At 36.4% G+C, this 27,762-nt stretch overlaps 1 protein-coding gene across 2 annotated transcripts in view; it reads right to left on the bottom strand.

The window, feature by feature from the left end:
* Nucleotides 1-27,393, bottom strand: part of CRISPLD1 (cysteine rich secretory protein LCCL domain containing 1) — a 35,933-nt gene extending 8,540 nt beyond the window's left edge. Inside the window, exons 1-12 of one of the 2 annotated variants that reach the window (XM_037155259.2) lie at nucleotides 27,052-27,393; nucleotides 25,764-26,086; nucleotides 7,652-7,770; nucleotides 7,182-7,314; nucleotides 5,984-6,099; nucleotides 4,960-5,060; nucleotides 3,151-3,291; nucleotides 2,922-2,982; nucleotides 2,755-2,821; nucleotides 2,424-2,554; nucleotides 993-1,036; nucleotides 826-898 (exon numbers count right to left, since the gene is read on the bottom strand). In XM_037155259.2, coding sequence (XP_037011154.1) covers nucleotides 826-898; nucleotides 993-1,036; nucleotides 2,424-2,554; nucleotides 2,755-2,821; nucleotides 2,922-2,982; nucleotides 3,151-3,291; nucleotides 4,960-5,060; nucleotides 5,984-6,099; nucleotides 7,182-7,314; nucleotides 7,652-7,770; nucleotides 25,764-26,024 — 1,247 coding nt within the window. In that variant the 5' untranslated portion in view covers nucleotides 26,025-26,086; nucleotides 27,052-27,393. Of the gene's footprint in view, nucleotides 1-825; nucleotides 899-992; nucleotides 1,037-2,423; nucleotides 2,555-2,754; nucleotides 2,822-2,921; nucleotides 2,983-3,150; nucleotides 3,292-4,959; nucleotides 5,061-5,983; nucleotides 6,100-7,181; nucleotides 7,315-7,651; nucleotides 7,771-25,763; nucleotides 26,087-27,051 lie in introns of those variants that run through there. The other variant, XM_037155260.2, reaches the window with a different exon arrangement.
* Between the last annotated feature and the right edge of the window lie 369 nt (nucleotides 27,394-27,762).

Here is a 27,762-nt window from a genome sequence, read left to right as displayed (position 1 = left end):
GAAAGTTAATTTTTAAAAAATTATATCATTTCCCTTATGGAAAGTAGGTCCTTATATTTCTCTTCCTGAAATAAGGAAATAAATAGAAAACTTATTTATTAATATTTTACTTGAACAATCTGTTCCTTTTGAAACACAATTGCCATTATTGCATAGATATGTTCCAGGGTGATTCTTACTATTTAGTCCTCATAAACCTTGTCACATGATTGAGATAGAGTCTAGCATAATACTGGAATGTAGTAGATACTTAATGAACATATAAATGAAAATTTCTTTTGCTTTTTTTTCATTGTATCACAATGCTGAAATTTCCAGGGTTCACTTATCAATGTTTTTTTCTCTATAAAAATACAATCTGTAAATATAGGGGTTTGAGATACCTGAAAATTTTTCCACAAAATTTGCTAAGATTATAAAACACACCACGAGTTTAATTAAATTTGTAAACCTAGTAAGAGCATAGTGAGTGAAGCTCTGGGAAGAGATTATACTTCTATAACAAAGATATTTGGTCTGTGCTTATAGCAGCCCGAGCAGATGAACTCAGAACTTTCACAGCCTATACGAACATACAGATTATAGGCATGAGCCCAGCCACCTCAGAGCAGCAGAAGGTACTTGGCGTGTGGAGAAAGAACACTAAGCATGCCGGGACTGCATGGAGCTTGTGACGGCCCATGACTCCCTGCTGCTTAACAGTTTGAGATCACACCCCTTTGAGCCCTAGAGACACCAGAATTTCAGTTAGAACCAATTACAACAGGACGAGAGCACCATGTGTGTTCACAGGTAAAAGACAATGGGGACATTCAGAAACATTACCTTGGGCAGTGTGAAGCAGGCTTATGGAACGGGCAGAGCTGCTCCACTGTTGTCTCACAGGTGACAGCCTGAACTGCAGAATTCAAGCACAAAACAAGGAGCAAATTCTTTGGAAACAGTAACATGCAACACAGGAGTAAGAAAGTAAGATGAAAAAAAGTGCTAACCTGTTACTTTAGAGACGGTGAAGGAATTAGCAGAATGATATTTGCTGAGGATGAGAATAAAAAATGTCAATCACTTTTTTATAAGTATCACCATCTACATAACTTCTACATAACATCACAGGACCAGATGATTTACTTTTTCACAGTAGTAAATACAAGGTACTATTGTAAAAATACTAAATAATAAGTACCTTATAGTAGTGTGCATTATTTAATTCCCCTAGTAGGCAGTAAAATGTCTACAATGAATGAGTGAACTCTTCATTACATGCATTAGTAAAAACTAGGAAAATAAGAATAGGTATACCATTAAATATCAAAAATTTCACTGGTTTATCTATATCCAGATTTTCAGAAATCATCTGTTGCACAAGATAAGGATTATTTGTGGTGGTACTTTAATATTATACACATTTCTAATTTCAAGAGAATTTACATAATGAACATAATAAAAAAGTAAGTTAAGTGAAAAAAATGAGATAAATGTTTTCACCAAAATCCAGTATTTGGCTTACTGAAACTGATCATTAATATTTATTATCTATTCAAGGAAGTTAATAAATATTTGCTGAATGAATAAGTTAATAAATGTTCCTATGAAGCTTTTGAGAATGATGGCTAATGATTGAAAACTATACATCAAGCCTTTCATCAAAATTGTATGTAAGGGAGATCATTCCACAAATTTGGAATAATTTTTAATAAATTCTTATAATTATGAGTTCTGGCTTTACTGTGAATTTTCATGTAATTATATATTTACTGAAGAAAGAAACTATGTTCTAAGAAAAGGCATTCCCTATGCAGTTCAGTAATTTTTTCACAGAAGAGACACTACAAAATATTTCCAAAACCCTAATTTTTCTACTTTTTATAGAGTATATATAAAACATATACTCTATAAAATATCTAGTATATTTAACGTGAGAAACATTTTAAAGGCAATCAATGCTTTCATGTTGGATTCAATTACATTTAAATGAACAAAAGAAATCTGATGTATTACATACTTATCAGCTTTTCAAAATGCTCTTTTACTCTCTAATCTAAGTTTATTAACAAAGTTACTGTTGCAGGAAATAACCTATTCTCCCTTATTAGGGCAGGGAGGATATGCAAATCAGTTTTCCTTGCAGTATTTTCTGTTGCAGTAGAAAAGTTTATTGGCTCCCATTGGAAATAACTGTAAGTTTGTACATTCTTGAGGAAACTCTAAAAAAATTGGAGTTTCAGCAAGCTGTTTAAAAGCAAAAGGGTTCAACTTTAATTTAGATGATTTTTCTTCTTTTGCCTATGGAAATCTTGCAGCCAAAATGAACCTCAAAAATTACCACCTTCTCTCTTCATAAATTCTATGCTTTGCCCCAATAGAATCTACCCCATTGTTACCATTTGAAATCACCTTGTCCAAAAGAGCATTTGGGTACTTACCCAATTGTTTGAACACCATTTCTGTTGGATTTGATGAAATAATGTTTTCTTCCTTGTCTGGTGATATCTACCCAACCACCATCATTGTCCACTATACCATAATGAATTGCAGCTCTACAAATACTGGATTGCTTAGTGAAAAAGAGGGAGGAAAAGATATTAAAATATTAGAGTTCACATAAAATACAACTAGTTTCTATTTATATGACTTTAAATTAGACAAACTTTTATGAGCAAAATACCTATACTTAAATTATTTTTCAAATTAAAAAAAAATCAAGGATTATATGAAATAACTCTACCCCTAATCAATTGTATTTACAATACTTACCATTTCATAATATACACTGCCAATAACTTTAGCTTTACTATCCAAACAGCCAGCAGGGCATTCATATCTAAGTGAAAGAAAATGGGGACATTCTCTGAATGTCAGTATACACTGAAAATATTTCTTACATTTTGTCAGTTAATTTTGAGAATAATAATAGATATTACCGATTGCAAGTTGTTCCTTTGCACTGATCTCTTAATCTTACTTCACAGGAAACAATTTGGGCTAAAAGAAAACAAATTAACTTAGAGAATGTAAAAGCTGCTCTAATTCTTCACATTCAGTCTAGTGCCAGGCTTTTACCGATCTAAAACTATGAAAGGTAATAAAATATCAATGGATATGCCACCTCTGTAAGCCTTAGCATTTTCGTAAATAATGCAGACATCTTACACATTTGTTGAGTGCTTATGACTTCATTTGTATTAGTATCATCTGCTCTCGTCCGAACATGGGTGTCGTGGACTTCTGACTGCTGCCGTTCGATTTCATTGGTTTCTTCTTCTCGAGGAGTGTAGTACCTGTCTGATCCTTCTGTTAGACAGAACGGGGTTAAGAAATATGAATCCCATTTAAATGTGCACGAATTACCAAATAGTGCTAAATCTTTACATGCCTGTTTAACACTTAAAAATAGAAAAATCAAAATTGTTTTTGGCACCAGTTTTGATTTAAGGAAGTGCTCTTAATGCACTACATTGGAGTAAGTGAAACACACATAAAAGCCTTGAATCCTTGATTTATTGATGCTACTTTTTGGCCAATGTTAAATGGAGTCATTTCTAAACTTTGCTTATATTTAAACATGTAATCAGTGATTGGTTTTCATAATAACAACATGATGTCTACACAGTGATCTAATCAAGTCAGGATTTAGTGAATTTGAATTTGTTTTCCCAAATTAAATCATATCATTAATATTTGGGGGGGAATCACATTTAAAATTCTCCTGTAAGGAAATTTGGCCTAAAGAAGGGTTGATATGCCCTTGTTATTTATTACAGTATTGGTTTTCCTGAAAATGTTCTTCCCTTTCAGAAGGAAATTTAATGCTCAGAAATTTAAACTTGACAATGAAAACTAATGTCAGACTTTGAATTTAATATTTTTCTAGTTGGATTATATCAAGGATTTGACACTGGCACATTTTGGGTGGTTATTTTCATATTTGTCTAAGGATGCAGAACCTAGAGAAAGAAAGTCAAATACAGTCAGGCTTAAGTAAAACGCAGGGGCTAGTGGTGAAGAGGCAAACAAGTTGGAGGTTTGGGAGTAAAGAGGACAGAAACAGACAGAATGACACACAATGAAAAATGCTTCCAGGAATTAGAAGTGGCTCATGTAAGAGAGTGAAATATATCACAGACAAGATCACTTCTTGTCTTAATGAGCACTGAGTCACTAAAGGGAGATACAAAGGCCCATTCCCTTATGAGTCCTGAAAAGGGAATGCATGTATTCATAGATTTTTCTAATACACTTAGTCTGCATTAATCTTCACTTAGATATCATTAACAAAAAAGCATAAGAAAGTAAAAAATGCTCATATGGATGGATACCCACCAAAAGCTTGATGACTTTCACAAAGCTCTGTCATATACATTTTATCTTCCTACTATATAAGTAGGACACCATATTTGTATCTACCTTTAAGACATCAAATATGTTTGAGAGCACTATTTTTACAATAGTTTTACAACACTATTATACTTTTTTATTATTGTAGCATGAAATATTGTATACCCTACAGTGAGAAGCAGGAAATCAGTACAATTCATTCAGCATGGTTCAAGTAAGAATTATAATATTTGGGGGAAAACTTTTAAAGTACTAAAAATAAATTGTGTCAAATTGTTAACTCCTTCAAAAATGATTAGTTTTAGAAATGACTCCAATCAACAATATATGAAGATGGCTTTTAAGAAGGTAAATATAGCTATCACTTTGGGATACATTTCAACTACAGTTAGAAGTTACCTGGAATAATCATGAAATTTTCCTTTAAATACATATTGGTCCAAAAGGTATTAATATTATAAATATATTTGGAAATATTCTAAATGGTTTCTTCAGAATATTTAAAATACAGCTCTAGAAACTTTTCAGGTAATTAAATACAGATTCATTTTTTTAAGAGAACTTAATGTGTGAATTAGATTAAAATATCAATCAAACTAAATAGCCTTGCACAAGAGCACATACCTTTGTAGCACAGATTTTCTCTACAGCCCCCTCCAAAACTGGGTGGACAAGCGGAACAGGGTCGTCCGTGTTTGTAGGGAGCGTGGCCCCACCAGTTCCCCCTGAAAATAAAAACAGTACTCTTTTAAGAGGTAATCTAATAGCATCATTTATAAGACATTGCAAACTATTACTGTATAAGAACCTCCTAGCCCTGGCTGGTGTAGCTCAGTGGATTGAGCATGGGCCTGTGAACCAGAGGATCACGGTTCGATTCCCAGTCAGGGCACATGCCTGGGTTGCAGGCAGGTTCCCTGCAGGCCAGTTCCCTGCAGGGGATGCACTAGAGGCAACCATACATTGATATTTCTCTCCCTCTCTCCTTCCCTTCCCCTCTAAAGATAAATAAATAACTCTTTAAAAAAAAAGAACCTCCTAAGTGATGATTTTGAGGTGCAGATTTAAGACATTTATATCTTTTATCTTTTGTTTACTAGGTTTTAGTATAAAATGTTGCCTCATTCTTTTGAAATATACTAATTTGTTATGCATATCGTTAAAAATTATCAGACCAAACTTTTGCAGAACACCAAACTCTGTTTTGGGATATTCATCCAGACCTGATTTGTTTTAATAAGAACGGATTTTAGACTTAGCTTTGACCCTACATATGATTTCATAATATTTTCAATGTATTAATTTGAATGGACTTTACATAGGTAAATGCATTTCTCAGTTAATCTGTAGTTGTGTGTATCTAGTAAATCAAAATTATTGGATATTTACATAATATAATAGTTCATTGGGCAAAACTGAAGGCATAAATATTATTATCCCTGTCTTTATATAAATCATATTTTCAACTTTTAATTCCTTTTAAGTACTGATTTTATGCATCTAGAAATCATAATTATTGTCATATTAAGAAAGATAGGTCAAAACAATATACTTCATTAAAAAATGCAGACTAAAAATTAGAAATGTTAAGTAATTTTTATATTATTAAGAAAAATTTACATATGAAAGTAGTGTTTTGTGCACTTACTTTGGGGAATAATTACACACCAAGTAGATAGCCTTGGGCCATATCTGCCCCCAGATGTTCATGTTATGACACAAATTAATGGCACAACCTATTCTGCTACTTGTTGCCCACACAACCTACATTAGAGAAAAGAAAGGCTCAAAAAACAGAATTTGAGATGAAGACACAACATATCAAAGAGAAAAATATATAAACAAAACAAGTTAAGGAATAAACATTTGTCATTCAAAATGAAATGAAGCAATGTCAAAGATATTTTTCCTGAGGCTTTGAGAAGTGCTTAATTCAATTAAAATAATAGATCTACAGCTCAATAACTCAATCTGACTATAAAATGTAAGCATCTTCAAAATACAGATTTATTCAATAATTCAAAGTTATCTCCTCACAAACCTAAATTCTCTATTAATATTTCCATGACAAAATGTGCCTAACAAAAGAATAGAATTTCTCATCTTAAACAACTGAACCTAAAAAAAATTACAAACAAAAGCAAACTAAGCAAACAACTAGAACAGCAACAGAATTGAAGAAATGGAGATCACATGGAGGGTTATCAGTGGGGGAGGAGGAGAGCGGGGGAAAAGGTACAGAGAAGAGTAGCGTAAATGGTAGATAGAAAATAGACAGAGGGATGGTGTTAATATAGGAAATGTAGAAGCTAAAGAAATTATATGTATGACCCATGGACATGTACTAAAGTGAGGGTATGTGGGTGGGAGGGGGTGTGCAGGGCAGGGTGGAGAATCCAGGGGGAAAAACGGGACAACTGTAACAGCATAATCAATAAAACATATTTTAAAATAATGAGAAGTGCTTTTTTTGCACACATGTAAATACCAAATATGACTGGTAAATAAAACGATATTTTCAGTTTTTGAAAATAAAAAATAGTGATACCTGATTTTGAAGATAGTGCATTTCTCTCCACATGCATTTATTGGGACCATATTAAAAGTGTTTCATAGGTAAAATCATTGCAATAATGTCTTTTTAAGTATATGTTTGGACATTTTTTTCTGATCGTTACTTTTATTGTTTACTGAAATTTCTACGCTCATTCTACAAAGATCAACAATTAAATAATTAGTAAGCATAGCAAAGGACATAAGAAAGACACAAGTTCAGTAGGCCAAGTTCCCCCTTAGTTATACAAAGTCAACTTAGGGAAATGAAATATAATAAACCCCAAACATACCTGTGTATAATGAGTGCATACAGGACCAGAACATCTGAATGGGCAATACGGGTTGCATTCGTGGTCATATGGGTAGCTAAAGTCCCTTACTTCATCATACCATGCTTGTACGTGAAATGTCGGGGGCCTATACCTGTTGGGAATAAAATAACCACAAGGAGCAAGTAAAATTGGAGAAGATTTAAAACCAAATATTGCAAATAGATTGATAAAGAAGGAGAGAGATATTTTTGTCTAAGTTACTAATCTTAAATAGTCATGCCCATTGTATTACTATTATAGTAGTAATGTAAAACAAAAATAAGTCTAATGCTGCTTATCATTCTTGCATATGTATTTTTTATTATTCATATTGTTGTGATTGCTTGTTTTCCTTTCAGGTACTAAGCCCTTGAAAATGAGCAACATGAGTAAATAAGCATTTCATTTCAAACATGTTTTCAGAAACAAAATGTTACATTTTAAGCTACCTTCCCCAATGTGCTCCCAAATTCTGTCCTATTGATGGAAGCAAACTTGCAGGCCCATGTTCCCACAAACAGGTTTCGGCCCAGGACTCTGCCGATCTCTCCAGCTCGACATCCCATGTCTATAGTTTAAAACAAAAACAATATATAGATATAAACGTTTAATGTACGTGTATAGGTTGGACATTTCTTCAAAATACAGTGCTTCTCAGTTCCTATCTTTTTCTCCCTCCTTACCTATTTATAAAGTGAACATCTTAGTCTGGGTTCTCACCATCTCTCGCCAAGATTTTTAGACTTAGCCTCCTACTTAATCTCTTTGCTTCATCTCTCATCCCTTCCAATCTGCTCTAACACATGTTTGGAATTGTCTGAGTGAACACAAACACACTTAAGTGACTCTTCCGTCTGAATACACGCAACAAATCCCTGTACATGTGAATTCCAGGATCCGTAAACCCACTGTTCCCTGTCACAAACCCTGCTATTTCCTGTTCTCAGTGGCATTGTTTCCTTTGCCTAAAACAACTTCCCCGTTATTTGTCAAACAGACCTCTACTCTTCCTTCACAATCCAGCTTTCTGTGACACATTCTTGAGACATTTTCAATTCTCTCAAATGCCAACTATTCCCTTCCTGGGGCTCCTGAAGCTTCGTTATACTCCTTTGTTTAGTAACGATTACACTGCAATGTTAGTATTTGTGCATATGTTTCTCTCTTCTTGAGCTGTGAGTTGCTTCAAGAAGTTACTTAAGTCATGCTGGTGTCTTTGTCCATTTTCTGTGTCATATGGACAAGTTGGTTAATAAATGTTGAATGCATGAATGATTAATGAGTCTGAATCTTGTAAAATATATATGCATTTTCTATACAAAAGTCAATGAAGGTGATTAAGCTACACTTTAAATAATTTGCAAAGGAATATTTAAAATTATAAATTATTACTGGAATGATTTTTGCCTGCCTTGGGTTTAATATTTAATTTGTTAATTTGATAAAGAGACAGTGTATTGAGTGTGGTGGCAAAAACACAGGTAGAACGGGGTTCTGTCTCTGCACAATACCAGGTGTTGGGCACGTAAAGAGGAAAGGAAAAGAGTCCTGGAACAAGAACATGTGAACACAACCTCAGATGACAGCAAGGAGATGGACAGGCAGACAGACTAAACTGATGTTTAGGAATTTAAAATCCTAGAACTTGATGAACGACAGAACTTGCTAGATGATGAGGGGGAATGAAGTGTAGACTTATGAGGTTACCAAGTGGAGAAAAAGAGAATACATTAAGAGAAATAGGTTGTGGTAGTGGAAATGTATGTCTATTTCTATGCACATTTTAAGGGTGAGGGGTGAAGTGTCTGTGCTACATGCACTATACATATCACATAGAGAGTAGAAACATACTACTGGGTTTGGGAATTAAAATATTCTCAGAACATACAAATTTTAAAGTTATTCATTCAGAGATAAGTTTCTTCAGGAAGATGATATAGAATGAGAAAAGAAAAGAAAATTCTGGAATTTCCAAATTGAAGGGGAGTAAAAACAATGAGTTAGTAAAATAAAGTAGGAAAAATGGGATCAGAAAAGTTTGGGGAAAACTGAAAAAGGATTAAATTATAGAAGTGAAGGGAAAGGAGATTCCAGAAAAAGTTAGTCTCAGGGTCAGTGCCAGAGAGGGGTCAAGAAACATGAGGTCTGCCAAGTACTAATCCATGATTAAGAGCAACTTCCCCTTCATGCTAAATAGGGAAACAGGAACACAGAGGGTTAAAAGAACAAGAAAGAGAAAGTGGGGAAAGCAAGTGTGGTGTGTTTGTTAATAATATTTTAGAGAAAAAGAAAGGAGAGGGGGCAGAAGCTGAAAAAGATAAGATGCCAGGTTTAGGGAGAATGTGTTTCCTGGCTTTCAATTTTAGAGGATGGCAGAAGCCTAGTGATGACTAAGCTGAAAGGAAAAGACACTCGAGAGAGAAAGAAAGAATGTGTGGAAGTTTTTTCATTCACTCATACAAATTTGTATGAACACTCCTACTCATTCAATTGTGAATCTGAAATATATAAATTTATGTTTTTAAAGCCAAAATTAGAATAAGGATATTTTTTAATACCGTACACCTTATTATCTAGCAAAAATACAAAAATATATATTTACATGTAACTAAAAAGTTAAGAGCAGCGAAATGCAAATATTCATAAAAGCTTTAATTTTACTTTGAATTAATATCAAATATTCAAGATGAAGGCTTTGTGATATAAGCAGTTCTTTATTTTCCAACCATGGGCATATTATTTCTTAAATTCATTATATATAATTAAATACTTTATGTAGTTATACAAAGATATAATTCAAGTTGCAGTCATTATTACCCAAATATATTAGTTAAGAAAAAAAAGAATTTAGCTATATAATCCCAGAAAGTGAGCAAGATGTTGATTTCCTGTTGTATCCAGTAGGCTGTAGAGAGACTCATCCCTCAAAAGTAAGCAAGTTTCCAGGTAAAATTTTCTGAAAAGTAGTCTATCATTAAGAGAGAAACAAATTCTTGTATTAAATCTTGGAAATCAGGTTCTTGTATAGTACTTTGGTTATAGGTACAGTGAAACTACTCTTATCCATGGGCTTCTAATCTAGCAACTGCATATTCAAAGAGCAGCCAAGAACAAGAAAAACAAACAGTTCCTAGATGGCTTTAAGAAAATGCCTTGAGAGCACTGTGACGATCTTCAAGCACAAAAGGTGGAGCTGAATCACCTCCCCTTCCTTTCAACTTGAGCTGGACAGTGACTACCTTGTACTGAATAGACGGACACTGAGAGGCTTCTCAGGCTGGATTAGAAAACACAGCCTCTATCTGTCTGGTTCTTCCTCTTTTAAGACACATATCTTGGCAAAATGGAGCCAAAAAATTAGGAGCCCAGCTGCCCTGCAGAAGTGTCTGGAAAGATCACGTGGAGAGACCACCCAGAGACAGAGAGATGCAGGAGGAGTCCCTTGTTTGTGTTTGCCCAGCCCAGGCATGAGACCTCTAGTGAGCAGGCCCAGCTCACTGCAAACATGCGAAAGACCCAGTGAGAACCACCCAGCTGAGACCGGGGAAGAAAACTTAAGACCCGTATTCAAACTCACTTTATTCTTTTCTATACATGATGCTACAAACTTAGATGTCAGTTTTTCCTATGAAGTTGAAGATGGATCCTTTTTGGAGAGGATATGCATTCGGCTAGTCCCAAATTCACAAAACATGTTATATTTAAAAATGTGTTTACATATCTGCTGTATAGAAATTAAAATAAAATCTAAAACATTATTGAAATCCTTTAGGCTAAGTTTTCTTACCTGTAAAATGTATCAGTTAAAATAGTAGATAACTCAGGCCCCTTTGAGGACTAAAATTCAATACTTACATATTGTACATAAGCTGTTTTTATGGCATAACAAGTTTTACAACTAACCCATTAGAAACAAGGAGGAAAATACATCAAATGAACTATAATAAGGCTAAAACAGGGGCATACGTTAATGGAAGTACTGAGGCAGGGAAGACTATAACTAGAATTTACTATCAATATTTAATAAATATACATTGGTGGCAATTTTAAAAGTAGTTATCTACTTAAAGTCTAATTAAGTATACGTGCTTAGGTCAATTTTAAGACTACAAATTAAGAAGTTCCTTTAAAAAACATACTAAAAGTATAACTGTCCTAGAAAAAATATCACCATAACATGACTGCATGGAATGTATATTTTATGCTACAACATTATATTTCAGGTTTTAAGACCACTAGTAATTCATACCAATCCCATTTAAATGTAGGTTAGTCTCTATACATTTCTATTTAAATTCAGGTTTGTAAATTAAATCAAGATGGCCTGAAGGGCTTCTTTTTATCCACTCTGAACTGTTCACCCAGCAGCAATTTAAAGCCAAACCACAGTTAAAATTGTCATTGCTTCTTAAGACGGATCCTTGAGGTGCATCGAAATAAAAAGTACTCTATTTTCCACCTACATCCTAAGATGTTCCTTCTTAGAGCACAGTAAAGCATTCAATGAAGTTGTATTACTGAAATAAACAGAAAGTGATTGACATTCTTTGTCTTCAATGATATTTTTAAGCCAGTTCCACATGGAGGCTCTGTCATTGTGTGTGTGTGTGTGTGTGTGTATGTGTATAAGAATTCTTAAATATTACCAAGGAACTTTCAAAAGTAAATCTGGAAATATACAGTAATTTTAGTACTGAAATATGATACGTATGGAAATTGTAAATTGTGTAGTTATCTAGAAATGTACAGACAATTCCACTGACTGCTATACTTTGGAAAGTGTGAATGAGTATGTACAGTTCTTATTCCTATCCAAATACCTGCTATATTGTTTTAATTAATAACAGACAATCTGTCATGGCTGGAAATCACTCAACAATGTAGTTTGAAAGAGAATTAATATGAAAAGGGACTGAAATAAAAATGGAATTTACTTGATAAAAATTGTGTATTAACCCATATCCTTACGCTTTTAAACTCCCTCTCCATCTGATGCAATACACCTATCCAGAGGTTTGTCCACTGCTCAAAACAGTTTTTGAACTCATTGATTTTGATGCCTTTAGTGCTCTTGCCATTTTTCGTTTTACCTCTTCCACACTGTCAAAATGTTTCCCTTTAAGGACTTTTTTCATTCAGGGAAACAAAAATAAGTCTCTCTGAGGGTGATATCAGGTGGACAGGGAGTGTGGGATGTGGGGAAATACCATTTTTGGTCAAAAACTGTTGAACACTAAGCATAGTGTGGGCAGATGCACTCATAACTCATCCATCATGAAATAGGCAAATGTGCTGAGTCTTCAAAAAAAATTCACTGAAGCTGAACACAGCCTCTCACAGAACACCAGCTGGTACACTGATACAGATGCGTTCCTAGAACCCTCACCTGTTAGGGGAAGCCTGGACTACAAGGGGCCCACCCTCCAAAAGACAATTCCATTTTCGCCCCTCCCCCACACTGCCGGTTTACTAGTACAGTACGTAAAACCAGTCCTCTGCTTGGGGCGATGGGAGCGCTATGCAGTGTGGAGGTGATGTTTTATTGAGTTGCATACTTGAAACCTGTACCCCAATAAACCCAATAAAAAAACAGTACTATGCACTAGGCAAAACAGCCATTAGTAATATTAACTTTTCTTTCTCTCTGACATGGCAATAGTTTTTTTCTCTTAAAAATGATTAAGCATTTTCAAATACCTCTTCTCCACCACAGTAAATTTACAGCCATTTCCAAATTTATATCATTTGAAAATTCATGTCCTGGGAACTGTTTAATCTTTATAGCTTCAAAATTATTATAGTGCATTAAATAAGAGTCGAAAGCCAATATCATGTAGTCATTAAGGATTTGTCTAAAGATGAACATTTTCTTATAATTTATGCTTCAAAATATTAGTAAAAACTACAGTGAAACGTAGGCTATTTGCAAATAAAAATCAACATTAATTCACATAACAGTTAATGTTAAAAATGCTTTGTAATCATTATCATTTTAGACTGTATTAAAGCACATGATGTACAGTTTTGTGAGATTAGGTGTTTGATGCACAGTCATGTAATTAAGACTTCATATATAAACCATCCCAGTGGGGTGATTTGGGAAAAGATAACAAGTATCAATTATTCCAAAAAGTTACTGGGAAGCACTTTATAGTGAAGATATCATGATAAGTAGTCTAACAAAAAGACTAGCCCAGTGAGTATGACAGTGAGGTTGTTAAATAGCTTATTTTATAGTTAGATTCACCAATGAAAAATATATAAATGAATAAGGAAATTTTAATAGGAAATTGCCTGTCATGGTCTGACATGTTTAAATGCACACAGAAATAATGTATTGAATGAAAACTCTCAAATAATTACATAATTTAAATGTCATTCTAAGTAAGGAAATATAGAATTGCAAGACTTTTACCATTCTAGGAAACCCACTTAAGTGGATGAAACTACCATAGGTCTTTCCAAGACATGCTGAGAAAAATTGTCTTTAAATAATTAAGATATACTTTTTAAAAAATGGAAACTAGTAATTAATATAATTAATTATCTAACAATTTGAAAGAATATCTAAATAATATAGAAATAAAGTTTGAATTTATTATATCTTTTTGCAAAACTGATATAATGTTAATGGATTTCTAAGATAAATAAAAAAATTATTGGTTTTTGGCTATCATATCACTAGGCAGCCTAATTAAATTTCTGGCAACACTAGTTCCATGATATAATTTGCTATTTAATGTGGACTTTTAAAATATGCACTGCTCTCTGGCAAAGTAATAACATGTAATAACAGTGGTGTTAGAAAGGCGATTTCTCTGGAAATCCAAGTCTAGACTGGAAGCTTTGGTCTTACCTTCCTACTACTGAAAACTACAAGTGGCGTCATTTGTAGGTGAGGTCATTAGTGATAAATTGTTCTCTCCTTTTCTTATGTAGGCAGAAATAACAGTATGCTTGCAGTTGCTCAATTTATGGATAGATACATGATACACCCTGGAAGAGCTCTTTTTTCATTACTATCACAATTGTATATTTTCAAATTTATGTCAATGATTCTGTCAAGTTTGGCTCGTTTCCTTATCTGTAACACTAGGAAGCAGGAAAAAAAATCCCTTCAACTTCTTTTAGCTTTAAAATTCTATTATTTGTACTCAGAGTCTCTTATTAAATGTCCCACATTGCTTATAAAACAATGCAAACTGTAAAATAATCTTTCTTTTGATAATTAAGAACATTTATTAACTAAGAAGCAAAAGCTGTTCTGTGGTTTTCAGGACTGTAAAACCAAGAACATTTCGCATCCTCCAGTTACATGTTTAGAGCAGAGCTTGACTGTTTCTGAACCACCTCTATCTGAGAAGGTTTTAGTGTTATCAGTTTATCAGTTTTATCCAAACTGATAAGGTTTATCAGTTTTATCCAAAACTGATAAAAACAATGGAATGTAACTGAATAAGACAAGAAAATATTCTCAGTAAACAAACAATACCAAGCCCCTCTTCAGTTTAGTCCTAAAAACCCAATGGAAAAATCTTTGAAATAAAGCAGTTTTCTACATTTGGGGGAAAGTAATTTCCCCCCACACCTAAAAAGAACAGCAGAAATTTTCAGCCAAGTCATGAACAGAAGTAGTTGGACAAAATCAGACATACAGAGTCATCTTTCTAAATACCACCCTTAAAAAATCATTCTGCTGGGACACCACTTCTGGAAAAACAGGTTTGCAAATTACCCACTCTATGTTAAAATGAAAACATATCCCAAATCACTGTTGTGATTTAAATCACTATTTAAATTAGAAAGTGTAATTCAAAAATCAAATGGAATAAGTGTCAGTGTGATCCCTCCAACAGCAATAACTTGACCTTCATGAATCAATTTGTTATTTTATGGAAGCAACACATTTGATAGTTCGTGAGATTTCAGATTTAAATTTTAAATACACCACCTCATTATAAAATATTTAAAGACAACTTCTTTTCTCTCTGTTGTGGCATTATAGAACTATAAAGAAACTGACATCAACGGAATAAGTCCATCCACGCTGCCAGCGTGCTTGATGATTTTGTGCACCAAGTCATCTGGTATGAAAAGCATCACGGAAAACAGCAGCGATACATTCCTGACGACTCAGAAATGACCTCAGGTGTTTAACTACTCTGCTTCACCTGTTTTGAACAGTTTTTGTTGTCACAGGGAAAATGCACCAGACTCATATTTCAAAGGGGACACCTGTGTTACTGGGCAGACAGGACTTGCCAGGTACTGAGAAAGTAGCATTACCTGGGGCAATGCACTTATTAGGGTCTCCTGGAAGTTAGAGGTGTGAGGCAGATGTGGCAGTACTGTACCTAAAATCCTCTTTTAAACAAGGCCTAAAAATCATAAAAATGTAGCAACCTAAAATTTTAAGAAACTTCCTCTTCATTTTATTAAAATTAAAACAATTCTTTAAATGGAAATTTATACGTACACTCACAAGATGATTTCAGTTAAGCCCACTGTTTCAATGTTATACAGACAAACTAAATGCAGGGTATAGGGTAGGTTGTCCTAGTGAGGCAGCAGTCATTAACTGGACACAATCCTTACAAGTCTACTGAATGTCTGCTAATTCGTCCCATCTCACCTCATCACCAAGGCCTGTTGAGACTGGCCATAACTTACATCCCCCCTTCCCCAATCTGCCTCTCTAGACCTTTAAAGAGCTGACAAATCACCAGGAGATCTTTTTAAAGTGCAGATTCTGATTTGGTAGGTCAGCAGAGAAATTCAAGCTATGACATTTCTAAGACCAGATGCTGGAACTATACACTGCATGACCATGCCCTGAGAAATGAGGTTCTAGCACTGTCCATTCATATTTCTTGGCCACTATATCATCCATCAGAGACATTCCCCTAGGGTCTAAAGGGACTGTTCTTTCTCTCTGCTCTTCAGTTACTTAAACTATATCCTTTCACCAGAGTCCTATTCCAATGACAACACCCCACTTATCCCACCCCTCCCTCAGCCTTCTTAATCACATAAGTTACCAATTACAAGACAGATCTGTCTCTAATGCACTGGGTCTTAATTCCCAAAGTACAGAAACCCCTGAAAAGCTGAACTTGGATTATTTTTATAAATGCCATATCTTTGTGTTGACTTTGTCAAAAATTCAGTGTCATGATGTCATCATTATTTTTCTTGTCATTTAAAATAGAAGTACTTAGTAATCTTCCAGACTATGTTCTGAATGCTTGAGAAGGCCACAGTATTTAAGGAAATCCTTTGGGAATTGAGTAAGTACTATCTATCAGTTCTTTATTCATTGGCTTAATCTATTAGAATGAACACCTGTATTTTAGTTTATTGGTAGCCCATTAATTGTAGATATAGATTCAAGATTAAGACAACGGTCAAGTGCAGAAAAATATATGGAAAGGAAAGATAAACTCTTAAAATAAATAACCCTACAGTATCTAATTATGTATTAGCTTATATTTTATATTTGAATATCAAAATAATAACAAACTTGTGTGTCGAGAGTAGATGAAGTATTAATTGCTTTTATTTATTGTGCTTAGGAATGCTTTTCTAATTTTCAAGAAGAAAAAAGGATGGGTTAGCAAATATATAACTTCTTAGACAAATTAGTACAAAAAAGTTTAAGAACACACAGAAACTGAAACCTACAATTTGACACAATAACCTCAATTTAAACCAAGGTCTAATATACAAAAAACATTAAAATGCATATGTTCACATACTTTTAATAAAACTGCTATATTGACCTGCTCATTTGCTCCTATATTGAGAAATCTGTGTTAAGTTTTCACTAATCATTCCTGTTTCAAGAATGACAAATTGTTATGCTTCCAAACAGTCATGAACACTGTAAGCCATTTGGTTTCCTGTTTTCCCCTGCTGCTAGGAAGCTCAAAGCTGGTTTAATAACCATGCATTCTCAATTAGATTTTTAGGCATCCCTTAGCTTTGTGTTCTTCAACAATTAAACAATAACTAAGGTGATAGTTTTAAAATATATAGTTTTCAAAAGTCCTTATTTGAAAATCTGAGAAAAATTATTGTGTTGAATATTCTTTGTTTGTTCGCACATAGTCCTTCTCAGCCCCTATTCTCTCTGTCCCAAAAAGGCTGCACAATATGTACTGAGCTCTGAACCCTGGATTCCAGTTGCATTTGGCCAATGGAAAACACTGACAGGAAGTCAGAGGGTGGGAGGGGAATTTAAGTGTGTACTCCCCCATTTTCAATCCCACTCATCTCCTTTGAGTACAGATGCTCCTCAGTTTAGGATGAGCTTATTTAGATCCCAATGAACCCATTGTAAGTTGAAAATGCTGTTGTCAAAAATGTATTTAACACAACTAACCTACTGACATCAGAGCTGAGTGTTGCCTACCTTAAGTGGAATATGGGAATTACTGAACAGAAATTGGGCCACTGTCCTGTTCTGTTTCTCAAGCTAACGTTCTCATCTTCTGTCACTTATGGAGGCAGTAAAGGTAGACCAGTTTGTAGGAGGGAAAGGAAGGGCACATCACAGGAGGAAATAGCAGGAATCCTTATTCTGGGAAGGAGGCAGAGGTTGGTTTCAACTCCTCTGATCTCTTGAAACTGGGTTGGCAAAAGAGTTATCAAGAGGGTGATTTCTAAATGCTACCTAACTATTCTTAAATCTAAGTTGAAAGATCTAGAATCTTCCCCACTGATATTTAAACCAGAGTGGAAACTTCTGCCAGTTTTCCAAAAAAATGCAGCCAGGGTTCAGGTGGATTTAGACTTGTACCAGACTGGGAACTCCCAGGCTGTGGGCTTCTGGCTGACACAGTCAATTTCATGAGTCCTGCAGCAAGGTGTTCTTGAATTTTCCAAGGTTGACGTTGCAGTTATAAAGAGGAGTAGGTGTGTATTCACCCTCTTGCCACTTCTCATCACCTCTACAGCCACTACTACACTCCTAGCCACCATCAGGCGTTAAATGGATTATTGCAATAGCCTGTCTCCTTACTCGCATCTGTGCCCCATCTTCCATCACCTAAAGTCTGTTCTCAACAAATCCAGAGTGATTCTGAATAAGATCATGCTACTTGTCCATGCAAATGGCTTAAACATCATTTTACCACTCAGTGAAACTTTACAGAGATCTACATCTGTCCTCCTCACTTAAATCCCTGCTGGTGTTTCCTACATCACGTCAAACCTTCACTCCCTGTCAGCCACGTGGCCCCCTTGCTGAGTTTGGAGATTCAAAGTCTTTCACACTATTCCAGGCAACGAATAGTGTTTCGCTGTATACTACTAGGCCCTAGTTGGTGTCTGGAGTATGGTAATCTCCTCATGCTTGGACAGAGTAAGTAACGGTAACAATTTCCAAATTCTGTAGCATTTTTCTGGCTCTGAGTGTTCCATTCTCCTGTTAAAACTCCTTTTTTTCCTGCCTTGCTAAGACCCTAGATCTATTTGCTGTTTACATTTGGGAGCAATTTTTAATATCCCGGGACTCCAGGGTAATTACTAAATTCCATAGAATCGGACTATAATGTCACTTCCTTTATAGGTACTGTCACCTACGGTGCAACATTCAAAAAGAAAAATGCATTCATTTGAAGTGTTAGTGTCTTGTAAAAATAACTATCTACTCCAATTAAGGTTTTGTATACTTTTGAATCTTTAGACCAAGATACTTAAAACATAACTATTTTATCTAAACCATATTATGAAAATGAAATCATATTAGGAAAATTAGATAAGCTCTTTTAAATAAGGAATTTTAAAAGCTTTAATAATTTTAAATAATGATAATATTCTTTAGACTCAGAGAGATATGTCACATATTTTTCAGTGAAGGTAAATTATATTGTATAGCAATAGATAGGTGCAGATATCTTTGACATTTTTGAATTATTTAAAATTACCAGGCATATGACAGTATACAGAGAGAAAACTATCATTTTAGAAATCAAATTGCAATAAAATCTTAGCTGCAGTGAATTCCTGCCACTTTTAGCAAGATAAGAAATGTGTAAACACTGAACACTAAGTAAATGAGTTATGAGACCATCATTTCATTATCTGCATTTATTCTGAATATATGCTATTAGTGACAAATATCCTCAGAAGGTACAGTTTTACGTGAGTAAATAGAGAAATTCATATGCTAAGGAATACATTTTTAGGCTTGGAGTCAGGCTAGAGAGAGTTGGAAATAAGGCAAAACCCAGACTAGCATCACCCTGTTCAGCAAACAAGGTTGTCCCGTGTCCAGCTTCTGGAATTATCTGCTGTGCTGAAGCCCAGAAGAAGAAACTTGATTTCCAGTGTTAAGCATGGCCTTAGAAGGAATGTGACAAACTGGAACCAAGCCATCAACATGTATCACAGACCAAGAGGACTACTGGTTGGTTAGCTCAGGGTATCTGGTTGGCTCACAGCCTCCAGTTTCCAAGCAGAAGGAGAGGTACCCATCTGTATTTTGTTCTGCATTTGGAAATGTAGAACAAATGTACACCAAGGTTTTCCCTAGTCTCACCCATATGTGAGGGGAGAGCAAGCAGGCACAGGCATCCACCCCGCCTCACAGTCTACCAACAATTCTCTAAAAGACATGGAAATAGTTATAACAGTGGAAAATGGCTCATATAATTGGCCCATGTGTCATTTTTAAGTTAGGGGTCCTGGTTGCTAACACACATTCTAGACATAGGTGTGTTGTATATCACAGTGAACTATTTTGCATTCTAGTCATCTATGTTAAAAACTTGTAGCAAGAAGTAAATACCCATTAATTCATTGTATTATTTAAATTCCAGAACATTTGAATATTTTTACTATTATCTCAGTGGCTGTACTATGGTATTCATAGTATACCATGAATATTTTAGTAAGTAGAAAAAATTCTGAATTATAGGTAGCATTCATTCCTTCATCTCTGGTGTCTCCAAATTCCTTGTATCTCTAATGTTGGTAATATCCTACCTTTTAGACCTTTTATGATACTCTTCTTTCTTACCTGTCCCCTATATTTATCTCATATAATCTCACCTGTTGTTCCATCCACCACTTCATTCAACACATTTATTGAGCATTTGACAAAATGTAATCAACAAATATTTATTGAGTACTTCTTCTATGAATCAGGCATATGTTTATAAGGATAAATAAGGCACAATCCTTACCTTTCTAGGAATTCAAAGACTTGAAGAGGAAAGCAGTCATGTAAATATTTAACTGCAACAAAATTTTAATACTAAATAGGCTTGAATAAAATACATTAGGAACACAGAAGGAGTGGGGCAGGGGAGTGGGTGCATCAGAGAAAGTCTTACATAAAGATGTTTGTTCTTAGTGTTGAGGAAGTGTTTGGAAAGAGACACGACGCACAGGCACTCTGGGCACAGAGGACGCCGGGCAAGGAGGCACAGGGCATAAAGAACACCACCATCTTTAAGATTGGTGAGTATTTCAGTGTGAACACAGCTTCACGTATATGCAAGGGTACTGATATAAAGGAATAGTGGACTGGCCATGCTTCTTTTTCTAAGCCAATCAGCATGGGCTTTCCTGGTGAGCAGCAAGGAGCTAACACAAGGTTTGCGCATCTGTGTAACCATCACAGATTTGTTTGAGGGAAAACAAAGATTTAGTAACAGTGAGGAAAGTGGACTAAAGTAGAATACAAAGTAGAAATAGACAGGTATGGTCTGCTAGATGGAAGCCATGGCATCAATCCCGGGGTGAGCAAAAGTTAGGATGAAATAGGAGAAATGAATTCAAAATATATTTCTGAGACAAAATCTACAGAATTTGTTGGGAACCGCCCTGCCTGGTTTCAGGAGCTGTAACACCCCCATGGCTATGACTAAGTAAGAGACCTTGGGACCATACGCCAGTAAGGAGACAAAGCTTATCTTTCTGGCAGGGGTGATGTCTCTGCCCCCTTTCCTTCACTGTGCCTGGCCCCCAGTGCATGACAGGTTAGCCAATGACTGGTAAAATTCCTCAAGGCAGGGATGATCTAAGACAGGTGCAGTCACAGGGAACCCTCAGGAAAGGACTTGGGGGACTATAGTAAAAGGGGGTGATGGACCCTCACCCCTCAGCTTTGACATAGCCTGAGTCCTCATTCTGTCTTCAAGAAGTCTCCTAACCTTTTGGCTGCCTTACTTCCCCTGCCTGGCTTAAGCCTGAAACAATGACAGAGGGCGGTGCAGCCCTGTGCTGGAAAGGGCAGGTTCCCCAGGGTGCTCAGGCCTAAGAAAGAATGCATAAAATCCTGTGAAACCTGCTTTGCTAAGTAAGAATGCTCTCAATTTTCTGATAAGGGTCTAATCAGGAAATGAGTTTGTTCCCCAAAGTTTTATAGCCCTTTAGCTAACTGACCCTGACTCAGAATAAGCCCTCATAGTTCTTTTTTTTTTTTTGCTCATAGTTCTTATATGTCATCTATTGTTTGATCCTTACTGCCTGACAATGATTGATGAGCTTTACCTGTATTCCTGTGCAAACTGAACCCAGTAAAAGTCCTTTGAGGAAAAGGCTCTTGGCCCTTCTCATTTGAGAGATCAGCCACCTTTCCTCCCCAAGCAAATCATGTCTTGGTAGACTTATACTCATCTGTGGCCAGGGAGGACCCTGTGGGCAGAGCCCCCCTTCCCAAATAATTGGCAAGTAATTGTGTACTTATGCTTGTGTGTGTATGTTGTGTGAAAGTAGGTGGAGAGAAAGCAGGAGTTGAAGATGTGCCTGATTTTTCCGGGTTGCTGTAGTTGTTGTTTGCTTAGAGGAGACTGTCTGAGCAGATGTGGATGACAGAGAATTCATGAAGGGGAATATAATAACAAGCAGGGGCAGAGGAAAAGGGTAAGACAGTCATTCATTTTCTTCTTAGACATCTTAAGCTTCCAGTAACTATTGGGTAGTATTACACAGAGACGACCCAGCAGTATGAATCTCAGAGAGATTGTTAAATGGAGACACAGACTCTAAGGCCATCAATATGTGAATGGTATTTACAATCAAAAGAGTAGATAAGGTCCCAAAAGGAAGGGAGAAGCCAAGAGAGAAAACCGGGGGAACAAAGTTTTAAGAAATAAGCAAAAAACAAGGATATGCTGAAAAATTAACCAGAAAAAAATAAAAGAACCAAGTGATGAGGTCTTAAAACCCACGGAAAGGAAAGGTTTGAAGAAAGAAAGTATGCTTCACAGCTCAAATGTGTTATCTCAGTACAGCACATGGGGCTTTATATCCTTACACCAATTTTACCTACGAGGAAAGCAAAGCCCAGAATGATCACTGACTGTCAGAGTTCTCATGTCAGTAAGGGGCACAGACAAAAGGTGAGCAAACTACTATCCTAAGACAGTCTTTTTTCCTCTAAATCTATTGATTCTTCAGCCACACTCCATTTGATGACCTAAAAGCTTCAATTTCTAAATTTACCCTAAATAAAATGCAAGTAATTCCTCCCCTTAGGATCCATAATCAATAACTCATTCATCCCTTCCTGATTCTGCCACAATCTAACCGCTTCTATTTCTTGACAACCAGCCTGCCACCCCAAGTCTGTCTGTTCCTCATGCTCTACCTGAGATATGCCCTCCACCCGCTTCCACAGTTTGTGTTCCTGACCACCTTCCAGGAACTACATATGCATATACATGTACGTATACATATACATATACATATACATATACATATACATATACATATACATACATACACTATATATATATATATATATATATATATATATATATATATAATTTCCCCATTGATTAACTCTGACCATTAGGAATATTCCGTTGTTCTGGGCTCTCTTGCCATTATTCATACAGATACAAAGAATTTAGTTTTCTTTGTTTACTTGAAAACTTTCAAATGTACCTATTCTTTCTTCTCAATCAGCCTGTAAGTTTTTCAAAGAAAGATGTGGCTTTGCAGAGTATGTAAGAGTATGAGTGGGTGTGATGTTAAAAAGTGTGAGTGTGACTGGGCTACCATAGGTTCAAGGATAAAGAATAGATCAAAATAAGCACCAAATGTAAATAAGGTTATTAGCTACTGAAACTTTTAATGTAGTATAACACATAGAGTAAAAGTGGCCAACATATTTCACAGGGAACGGCTCTTTAGCCAGTTTTTTTTATTTTTCTCAGAATAAATTCACTTTAAATAACTATTTAAATAAATTATGTTTTTAAAAGGTTGATAAACATCTGCATTTATATTATCATGTAATACGCATATCAGCAGTATATTGCATAAAATGTTATTGTTCTTTTAACTTCTCCTTCAATATGTATTCTAGAAAACAGGTGCCAGTGTTACAGGTGGCACTGAACTGCCCTGCAGCCCAGTTCATTGCCAAGTCACAGTTCCCTGGCTGCTTTCTGAACCTGCATTTCAAGGATAGAAGGAAACCAGTGAAACTAAAAAGAAAGTCAGATACACAGCCCAGACCAGACATCAGACAATAGGCAGTTATTTTCTTTGGACGTCAGGCATGAAAACGAGTCACAGAACTGTTCTTTCATTATTTCCATACTACTACAACACACATAAATATTCTCAGATTCCTTCTTGTGGGGAAATTTACTTATTTTAAGTAAACAGCAACTGAATACCTATCCACATGAAATGAGCATATGGTGGCTGACTTGGAAAGGGTCCACAGTTAGCTCTTTCTGTTTGAAAGCTCATGGATGAAGTCATAGAATATTTTTTTTACCTTGGACAAACACTTTAAAATCTACCAAAAGCAGAAATACGAGACATTACCAATGTCATTTCCTGCACAGAATTTTGGAAAGAGCTAATGATTTCCTCAGATATTCTATTTAAACTGTATGTGGAGACATAAAATTAGTTGTATGTCTTATTTACATTTCATGAGACTCTACAATATGCCTGATCATGAGATAAACTTTCCACGAGTTATCTCATTCAACCCTCACAACAACCCTGCAAGTGAGTACACGGGTTACTTTAGACTGACATGAGGAAACAAAAGGAGAGAAAAATTATTAAACTGTCCACAGTCATATAGCTAATGGGTAACAGTGCCAGAATTTAAATCCAGACAGCCTGATTGCCACCTGCTTTCTTTAAGGTAAAATATTTTTCCAGTGAAAGCTAAAATAATATAATGCCATATTTTGTAATGAGTAATGTGAAGTTTAAACTCCTATGTTCAATGAAACTAACCTAAACAGGGAACCCTTCTGAACAAAAGTAAATGCAGAAAGAAAGAAACAACTAGGACCCACTGAAATTAACTGCACCTTGCAATGTTTCCAAGAAGAAATGCTACTCCCAATATTCACTAAATAAGTTTGCCATCACCAGTGATTGTTTATCAGTCTTTGACAACACTTTCCTAATTCATGCAAGTAGTGTTAACAGATTTTTTAAAAATTATCTAAATATTTAGGGTATGAAGTAGTGTATTAGTGAGTTATATACTAGTAACCTTAAAAAATAGTTTATTTACCAAACTTGCTATTTTACTGTAAAAGTAAATAGGTTATTAAGAATATGTCACATACTTTTATTTAATCCATTGCCTAAGCTGATTTTCACATTTTGAAGTTCACAAATAAATCCAGAAGAAAAAAACCCACTGCTAAGCACTCAACATAAATCCACCAGAGAAATGTACCCTTTACAATATGTCATTTACAAATTTGTAAGAAGCGAAGACTCATTTGAAAAAATTACATGTATATACCCACACACGCATACATACATACATACCTACAGAGTGGAGCAGAAGTATGTTTACAGTTGTGAGTATGCAAAATGCAAAGCTTATTCTTGTATCATTATTTATTAATTATTGTTTTATTTTCTATACAAACAACTGTAAATCTACTTTCCCCCACTTTATATAACCAGCCATTCTGAAATATTCTTCAAGTTACTGGTCTCTGAATTTTCAGATCCACCATTCATAAGAAGGTTCCATTAGTTAAGCATTAAAAAGCAATTGTTCTCTAAGTCATTTAAATGCAAATACACCAGCTGTTCACATTTTCAAAATTGGAATGTTCTTGGTAATGGTAGAATTTAGAGCACTTAGGATGAGCATTGACATCTAAAGGTATTTAATTCTACTCTGAAATTCAAAAAGTGCTTAGAATAAAGTAAACACTAATAAAAGAATGTGAATAGGGCTCTGGCTGGTGTAGCTCAGTGGATTGAGTATGGATGGGCCTGTGAAGCAAAGGGTCACCGGTTCGATTCCCAGTCAGGGCACATGCCTGGGTTGCAGGCCAGGTCCCCAGTTGGGGGCATGGCAGAGGCAACCACACATTGATGTTTCTCTCCCACTCTTTCTCCTTCCCTTCCCTTCTCTCTAAAAAAAACAAATAAGTAAAATATTTTAAAAAGAATATGAATAGGAAGATACTACTAAAGAAAATATTTTCTTTTAATTTCACACGGGATAAATGGTAAAAGATTAAATAATAGCATGAGGAAATTTAACTAAGTAGGCTGAAAGCATTAAAAAATATTTTTTTCTACTTATCATTAGAAAAATTTCCTTACCATGTACTCCATATTCGATGCTGTAGGGTACACCTGACTTCGTAATTTATTATGAAGGTCCAAGATACTCTGCATGTCATTGTCTGTGATGGCCCTTTTCCCTCTTTGCTTGGCGGTCCACCACTCGCCATCCTCGTCCATGTACTTTTCCAAAAGTTTTTCCAATAAAGTGGCATTAGGAACTACCATGGCTGGAATGGCTGTAGCCATGAATAGCAGCACTGTGGTCGCTCTGAGCCACTCCCGTACCGTATGCTTCATAATGAATGACCTCAGGATCTCCCTGGGAAAATCTCCAAGACAGGCTCTTCCACTCCTTTGGGCTAGAATGACATGCAGTGTAATTAATGTGACAATCTAGGCAGATATTAATTTTCTGGTAATAAAAGTAAAACAGTTACAAAGGGAATGTGCCAGTTTGCTTTGTCTATGTACAATGCCAGTGAATAAACATGTACTTTGGAAACAATTAATGCCCCTTTTTCCTCCAGAGGACGGAATACAATGTGCTGTTTCCACAAAAAGGGACAATATAGTTTCCAAGATAATAGGCATGAGGTCAAAAAGAAATGGCAAAAGTAGCTCCAAAGTGTCAATGCTTGAAAATAATTCCTCAATTACAAGACTTTAAATGGCTATAACTACAAACTGCCTGCAAAGGGCCTTACCTGCCTAGAACGTTTTATAGCAATCAGAGGTCCATGTTACTCTGTGTTCTAAAGCATTATATTTATCCCAGCGTCCTATCTCCAGGTCACAGACATTCAGAATGTCCGCACCACTCTGAAATTCAGGTGACTATTTTAAAGAAGTACAAAATGTTATTCGTACACACACCCATTGGTTGGTAAGACCAGGGAGCACAGGGAACGAATGCGAAGGAGTGGTTCGGTCCCTGGAGGAATTCCCCTCTTTCCCAGACACAAGCCAAAAAGAACTCGATCATTTTTCCTAGGAAGTGTGCCTAATTTGTCGGCCCGCACCCGACAGAATGGACAATTCACCCGCAAACTTCAGAGCTTTTCCGGCCACAAGCCACAAGCGCACACACTGCTCACTTTACTCAAAAAGAAGCGCGTGTCAGAAGACCGGAGTGAAACTCAGCCACTTACAAGAACCAGCTCCCCGTAGTCTCCATCACAGCTGCTTTCCAAGCAGCTCACCCACCCTCGAGTCTGACCCTGCTCTGCAAACCGCTTTTATTTTAAAGCAAGGGTTAAGGAAAAAGAAGGTAGCTGAGAAAAGGAGGATGCGTGAGGACTCAGCGATGAGTTTTAGAAATGTCTACCTCTCCAGTGTGGAGTTCCCCTTCGAAAGCAGAGTCCAAGGAGCCTAGCCGACCGTCCTCCTGCCCCGGCTCCACAAGCCACCGCACACAGTCCTTCGGGAAGGACCCGACACAGCGTGTCCAGGGCGACCAGGGCGCCGACTGCAGTGAGATTCGAGCCTGGGCCTCTGCGCTTCCCTAGGACCTGCACGGAGTGGCAGGCAAAGCGCTTCAAAGTTGGATGGAGCCTGCCGTTGGAGAGCAGAGTAGGCCTCCTACTTAGCTGGACTGTGTGCGCTGTAGCCTCTCCGAGCACTTTCTGCAGGAGCTGGGGGCGGGGACAGCATCAGACCCCGGGCAGGCCAGCGGCGACCTGAAGCTCGCGCGCGGTTAGTCTATGGTGCGCGGAGCCAGGCGCCCAGAGCTTCCGCCGCTGCTCCTGCCCAGGGTATTTATTAAGGTCCCTGAGCGCGCACGTGACTCGGACGCCCTCCTGTCCCACCCCCAATTCTCCTTGTCCTGGACCTGCTTGCTCTGAGAGAGCGTGGAGCAGCCACCTGCCTCTCCAGGGTCTGGCAAAGCCAGGACGCATGGCTTCTGTGGGGACCCTGTGGGAGGTGTGTGCAGAAAGAGCCCCAACTTCTCCCTCTCCTCGCGACTCCCCGCCTCCCGGCTACTTCCAGATGAGATGCTAAAATGGCTTTAAGAACCGTTAGAGAAAGGGGCTGCTCC

This window comes from Artibeus jamaicensis, unplaced genomic scaffold (assembly GCF_021234435.1).
Source record: "Artibeus jamaicensis isolate MK-2021 breed Jamaican fruit bat unplaced genomic scaffold, CSHL_Jam_final scaffold_916, whole genome shotgun sequence".
NCBI lineage: Eukaryota > Metazoa > Chordata > Mammalia > Chiroptera > Phyllostomidae > Artibeus > Artibeus jamaicensis.
Note: the sequence above shows the minus strand (reverse complement) of the source record. Positions and strands in the feature narration are given on the sequence as shown.